The sequence below is a fragment of the Pleuronectes platessa genome, chromosome 13, assembly GCF_947347685.1.
Source record: "Pleuronectes platessa chromosome 13, fPlePla1.1, whole genome shotgun sequence".
Taxonomy (NCBI): Eukaryota; Metazoa; Chordata; class Actinopteri; order Pleuronectiformes; family Pleuronectidae; genus Pleuronectes; species Pleuronectes platessa.
Genome location: NC_070638.1, coordinates 16,267,841 through 16,275,190, shown reverse-complemented (window position 1 = coordinate 16,275,190; position 7,350 = coordinate 16,267,841). Strand labels below are relative to the sequence as shown.

Below are 7,350 nucleotides of genomic sequence, written 5' to 3'. Positions count from 1 at the left end.
AAGACTGACTTTGTTGATCCCATTAAGGAAAAATTAAAGTTTTATCAACCACAGTAGCAGAAGTGGGAGGAGAATATATTGTAATAAGCAATTGAGTCTACATTCATTAAACATCAGCCCATATAGTTAGCATAGGAAAAATTAAATAGGTTACTAATTTAGACCTAAACCTCCATTCCTCGCTACTACTACTGATAATATGAATATTTATATGAACAATAATAACAATACTAATAATAATACTAATAATAATAATAATAATAATAATAATAATAATAATAATAATAATAATAATAATAATAATGTGATGATGATGATGATGATGATGATGATGATGATGATGATTCCGAGGACGGTACTGACATTATTTTGAAAACATTGAGCGGAAGCTTAGTGTAGATTACGTGTGCGTTGACTGTGTGTGAGCTCCCCCCCCCCACTCCCCCCTCCCCTATGTGTCCCCGTGTTGCCATTCCGACGCACATCCCTCACAGAGGAGCAACAGCTACGCGGAGTTGTCCAAAGAGTGATCCCGGCGAACCAGCTTCCCCCCCACGCCCCCAGCCGGACACAGACCGCCGCTCCATCCCGCTGCAGCAGCCTGTGCGCCGGGCAGGATTTCGGAGATGCGCCCCTGGACGGAGGATCGGCGTGGCTGGGTGAAGTGAGGGAAGAAAGGGAACGAGACGCAGTGTAGCGCTCCTGTCACAGCGGGAATAACGGAGCCCGGGAGAAGGCAGCGGCTCAGTGGTTTTTAAAATTTGGAGGATTTTTCTTTTTGGAGAATTTCCTTTCGTTTCGGTGGAATGTGGAAGTGAGAGCTCCGGTGCACGGATGAAGTCATGAGACCGAGAGGAGGAACAAAAAGCGGGGCTGCGGTGCTGTGAGTCTCCATCCATCCACACGAAGGGTCCAGTCCACACACACCTTCCTTCATGTTGCAGACGCCTGCTCTATGACAATGGATTACCTGCTGTGGGTGTGCAGCCTCATTGTCCCCGTGGTGCTGGCTGTAGAAGGTAGGTTGATATTTACATATGATATTTCCATCTCTACTTCTGTCTCCCATCGATGGACAATGGGCTGAATGCATGGATCAGAATTAAAACTCTCTATAGGCACAAGGGAAAAAAAATCCTCATTAGAGTACCTGTATAAATATAAACCCAATATATATACATAGGAACAGAAAGTAAGGTTATTTATTCCTGTGATTGAAATCATTCTGGGATCAGTGCATCACGTCAGTTTAAATAAGCACACTGCAGATTTATCCTTCGTGAAATTAGATCTTTAAACAAGACTCCTTTTATTTTTATGTTAAATTAAAGCTGTTAATAATGATACCGATAATGATGTGGACATGCTCTGTAGAATAGGCAATTCTACTGAGTATCAATTTGCTCGCTGATTGTAATACATGCACACATGTATCAGCCCGCCCTGATGTGAGTGAGTGTGCGTGTGTGTGTGTGTGTGTGATGACATCCCAGTGCTTCCATTGCGGCTGAAGAACTGCCCTGTTGCTTTTGTCCCCTGTTGTTGTCACACCCACAAGCTGAGCGAGGATGCCCACACTGATATTGCACCGACCCCCAGGTTAGAGCCATAGCAGAGGAGACAGTCCGGGGGGGGTCGTCCCTCCTCCTCCACTGTCACTGTAAAATGCAAACACACTGGCTCCTCATATGATGCATGTCAAAGCAATGAGACCTGCTGTTGTGGTTCAGGAATACCGGTGCTGTGGAGGCTTCAGCCCACAGCAGAGTGGATCGCTCCCGGCCCCCCGAGGCACCACAGGGACACACACGTGAAATATATTAAATGACAACTGTGAATGAAAGGTCAAGGGCTTAACAAGTATGCAGCCGTCCCTGCAGCTCCCGCCATCATCGAGGGAGTGTTGCTCCGGGGGGAGAAGCCCACCCTCGCCCACCCTCGCCCACCACCGCCTCCGCCGCTGCTGCATCCCACCCAGCAGCTCCTCTCTGAGCTGTAGCTACACGTCTCTTGCCTCCCTTCCCTCCCTCCCCTGTCCAATCTGCCTCTGCTGGACCGGGGCCAGCCACGATCCCTCATCAATTCTGGTGTCAGCAAGTAAATCAATGCAGCGGCAGCAGCCCTCCAGGTCCCACCGGGCTCTCACCGCGAGATGATCAGTCCTGTTTCCCCAGCCTGCACCACTAACTGTTACTCAAAGCTCAGGGGTTACCTAATGTTGGTCCTCTGAGGATAAACAAAATGGGAAGATCATCAGATAGGTTTTAATGACAGGGGAAAGGGAGGCCCCCCGTTTTTTTTTTTGTTTCAGCGAGTTACATCTCATTATTGAGCTGCTTACTCAGAGGATTTCAACACATGGCTTGAATCTGATTTTTATTTTTTTGCCTGGCAAGTGTTTGCGCATGGATGATCCAAGCTGGACTGCAACTACACACCCTGCAACTTAGCGTGTGCTTATTTAAAAAAGCTCCAGCGATGACTTATCTCCGGTTCACACCAACACACTGCAGTAAAAGCCTCAGCAACTGTGACACTTTTATGCTATATTACTTCCATTTACAGTCAGCGTTTACTGTACTCTTATTTTAAAAGCTCATAAAGGAGATGGATGACCACCCGGAGAACATTTTACACAATATTCTGTGGTCTGTGCGTGTGCGATGGTCGTAAAAGGCAATTTTCACATTAATAGAGGAGCTTCATTTACATTTGTCTGCTTCCTATGCGTGAGAATATCAACAAGAGTCGTAATTTGTTGACCTGCAAAATCAAATGCTGAAGCGAGATTGAATTAGGTCAGATTTGCTTCTTCAAAAAACCGCTCATCAGACGTCACGCTGAGCATCGCACTCATCTTTGATGCAGGCAAATAACAATTCGACTCCAAAGTTCATTTTTAGTGACAAAAATCCCAGGTTCTCTTTTTACATCTGTTTATAGCCACGCGTTTTATCATCCTTCGATCACTGATGATGATGTTCTGCTGTTAATATTTCATATGTTTGCTTGTTGGCAGCGAGTGTATGTGTAGTAGAAGGCGAGGCCCCCCTTTCATCATACAGCCGCTCTCACAAAGTGAATAAAACATCAGCATGTGTGAGCCTCCAAAGCGCTCGGAGGATTCTGAGTTGTGTGGCATTTTGGCTCTGGCGGGTGATCAAAAAAACAAAACAGTAAATGCCACGGGTGGTGATGCTCTAAAGTTCCCTCTGCAGCATTGCCCCGGGGGGGCAAAACAACTCCACCGTTTAATGGGAGCGGGGGGAAGATTTCTGGTTTTGAGTTATAGCAGCGAGGCTATCTCAGAGGCATTGTAAATTTACCTTGGAACAAATGGGATCTTTTTCAATCCTAACTGGTCGCTGGGATTTAGTGATTTAACGATGAAACACTTTGGTGGCGTTCGGCGCAGTCGAACGAAAACCTTTTCCACACTGAGGTTTTAGTGATTCGTCGGCATCGTGAGCCTGATGATGTTGAACTCTGGCTGATAATAGTTTTTTTAGGGTAAGACAACGAAGCAGTTTTCAGACACGCACTGAAGTCTGGGTATTTTCCAGACATTTTCCTGAGGGGCCGTAGAAGACACAGACAATATCAACTCAGAATGACAATGAGATTCAAGAGCTTTTAGTGATAAGGGCTGACACCGGTGTCGATGTGCTCCGAAACAAAAACACGCAATTTCCCGCAGCAGGATTTATACGTCATATCCTGCCTCCAGCACGCTCCACCCAGGCTCCGCCCCCCGCCTGAATGTTTATGTGACCACGTCTGATCCAGAGATTCTCCCGCTGCGTTCTTCATATGTGGTTAGGGTAAGCACAAAGTCCTGAAAATGTGCAGAAGATTGGCTCATTTTCCAGAGTTCATTTCTGAAAATTACTTTTTGTGATCTGAGGCAACGTGAGTCTGGACTCTGTTATTAAGAGTGGGGCTGGGCATTCAAATAATTCCAACAATTATTACAACATAATTTTCATCCATAAAAAGACAACACAATTTCTGTATATAAATATCAGTATGTTGCAGGACAGTGTGGAGGTATAGAAACTACTGATCGACCTCAGATTTATGAAATAGTTTGCAGTTTATCAAGTTTTTGTCATTTGCTGTACATAAAAGTACAACCTGCACTCACCAGCAAAAATCTGTCTTTAAACTTCACAGAAATAATAATGTGACATTGATCATGATAATTTTATATATCAACTCCTAAGATAAATGGTTTCTTAATATAATTTTAGGCCAGATTGACCAACTTTAGGATTGGGGATAAAACAGTGAAGAAATATTAAGATTCTTTCAAATCTTTGTAGAAAAAAAAAATCTTGCTCCACACAGAGGTCAAAGGTCAGGATGCATAAAAGCCCCCCTACAGCTGCTGGGGATTCAGCCTCTTGCTCAGGAAGGCTCCAGTGGGGTGAAATCCTGCTTATACCGGGGGCTTGAACCCGGCTTTTACAGATGGTCACCCTGCTGCCCCCTGCATGCGCCCTGTGGGAGGTGAAGCCTGTTGAATGGAGCATCAGCTCAAACCTGTGGTTCGCTGAGGCTGAGCGATTCTGTCTCTGGTGCTTCTGGGCGCCGGGAGAAAAGAGGAATGGGGGGGCAGAACCAGATCAGACACCCAGGGGATAGACTGGATCCATGGATCAGCAGCAGCAAGTAGTCTGGGAGTGTTCAGTGAGCTGTGTGCCTCCCAGGGCCGAGTGTAGCCAAGCACAGACAACAGCCGCTGATTCCTCTGATTAGTTGCTCGTCTGTGGCTCAAGTCGTGTTAATCAGTAAAACAACCTTGTTCGCGAACAAGACGAACATTTGGGCTCGACAGCCAAAGTTATTAACTGCTGTCGCCCGTGTCCTCACGCACGCAGATAAAAGAGGCCGAGCGCTTTAACAAACGAGTTACAAGTCTATTTCTTTTGGTTAAACGCTGCTTTATGCATAAATAATAAAATGCAGAAGTAAATGTCATTTCAATTGTCAAAAATTTGAAGGCAGCCACTTTGTTTTCCCTTCTTAAAAATCAATGATTTCTACTTTGTGCAGCACCACTCATCTGTTTATTTCAGCCCACTTTTCATTTTCTAAAACACGGTTATTTGCATTTGAAATATTTCTGTTCAAGGCCATAAATCACCTGCCTAAGCAATGCACGATTCCAGTTGCTGCCCGTGAAGTAATGATGAAGCGACTAAGAGTTCATGTGATTAATTAATGCTTAGTGGTTCGTCACTTAATGATTGTTAATTGGAATACTTCAGACGCTAATATGCCACCAAATTAGCTGGGATGAAGTCACATTCCAGAGCCATGAATAGATTCAGTTTGAAATCGTTACTGCACCTACTCTGGTGAAACCGCCAGTGATATGCAAACATGTGCATGCTGCTGCCTGACCCAACAGTCAGTGATGGTGGATGATGGTATGTCTGTTTAAGCATTAATAACCTCAGAGGGACTTCATCGTTTCTTCATGGTGAATATCATTAATTTATGACACGCCCCAGAATGAATTTACGCATTAAATCACCATAAATCAAGCTGTAGTCAATGAGAAATATGTTTTTGTTTTCCTTGTGGTCAAACGTTAGATGAGAAGATGGATACCACTCTCATGTCTGTCATCTTCACGACGAGTTAGCTTAGCTTAGCACAACAACTGGAAACAGAGGGAAACAACTAGCCTGTCTTTGTTTGAAAGGAAGAAATGACAAATACCAGTAATTATACTAACCAGCTAACAGGTTAACTATGAAGCTACTTCCCTCACCAGGCTAACCTAACTTAGCATAAAGACTGGAAACATGAGGGAAAAGTGACATCGGCTTTGTCCAGAGTTCAGAAACTATCACTTCTAGTTCAGGACTTTACTTTATATATAAAAAATGGTTTTAATATGAGAAACACAATCTTTAAAAGGTGATAAGATATATTGTAGGTAGATTTGGTTCGATGTAGACAAAGATATAGTTGTTTCCTCCTGTTTCCAGTCTCTATGGTCAGCTGAGCGACTTCTGGTTGTAGCTTTATATTGACTGTCTAGACATGAGAATGGAGTCAAGCTTCTCATCTAACTCTGGTCAAGACTGCAAACAAGAGTTCCCACAATGTTGCAGCCGGTAATTTAGAAAATTGTTAGAAGGAATTATAAATCTTTGGATCAGATCCTCACCATGACTGGCCAAACTAGAGGAGCATATGATAAACACATGATATTTTATCTGTCACATCAAATAGCAGTTGTCCCATCCTGCTTTCATTTACACACAGACAGGCTAATTTGCATGAGAACTAAGGACGAGGATGTTTTGTTCTCTTTCTTTTGGTCGAAGCAGTTAGGAGAATGTGACCACATGAAGCCCTGAGATGAGCTTTTAATTAGAGTGCGCTCGCTGCCTGTTTGCTGTCTTTGGTGAGATTCTCTCTGCTCTCCGCGGCACACAGTTGAAAACCCACCGACGTAATGTACAGATCACAAATTCATTATCTGTCGTCTTCTAGGAAGAAGAAAAGCCATTGTGTTTTTTCTAACGAACACAGAGCACAGATTGTAAACACTGCAAATAGCTCGAGCTCAGCGGCTACAGATGGACCAATGATCCACTCACTCCATCAAGCGACTTTTATTATTTGCACGCTGAAGCCAAGGACATGCTGTCCCGTGTCTGCATCGCTTCTCGTCTTGTAGAGCTAAACCTCCACCGTCAACGTTACGGGACCAGGACCAAGCTGCTGCTCTGCACAGGACATGCGACTTGTCTGGCCTCTCACACCCGGCCTGCTTTAGCGCCGTTATCAGTGACTCGCGAGCAAATGGTGCACAGCAGGCGCCGTGTCTTTGAGGCTCCACGAAGAAAGTGTAGTTGTTGCAGTAATTACGTGCTAACAACAACGGAGCGACGAGAGCCAAACACGTTCACAGCTGCATGCTGACAACCCAGAGAGAGGAGTGGCCCCTTCAGAGGTGCTACACACACCGCTGGACCACCACTCGAGTGACACCTGATTGACAAGCTGACACAACAATGCTCAGCGATCCTGCTGTTTATTCGCGGCCTCTCCTCTGATTGTGTGTCCTGCTCTCACCTCGGTGTGAAGTCGTAAAACAACGAGGTGGAGAGAAGAGTCTCAGATATGACAATTGTCAAACACAAGGCATCACATTTCTGTGTCTTGGACGTAAGCCTCCCCTTTATATGTGTTGTATTATTACATTTCCCCGTGCTTATTTGACCTCACTGCAACAGTTCTCGCTGATGGAATATTTCCCACTAAAGGCATCTTGGAGGATGCTTTGTTCTTAGTTCCACAAATGAATATTGAAAGAGGTGCACTTTTGAG

At 44.7% G+C, this 7,350-nt stretch overlaps 1 protein-coding gene across 1 annotated transcript in view; it reads left to right on the top strand.

Annotated features, from left to right (window-relative positions):
- The first annotated feature begins 665 nt into the window (after positions 1-665).
- Positions 666-7,350, top strand: part of ephb3a (eph receptor B3a) — a 33,090-nt gene continuing 26,405 nt past the window's right edge. Inside the window, exon 1 of the mRNA XM_053438743.1 lies at positions 666-1,019. Within this exon, the coding sequence (XP_053294718.1) occupies positions 956-1,019 (64 nt within the window). The 5' untranslated portion in view covers positions 666-955. The remainder of the gene's footprint in view (positions 1,020-7,350) is intronic.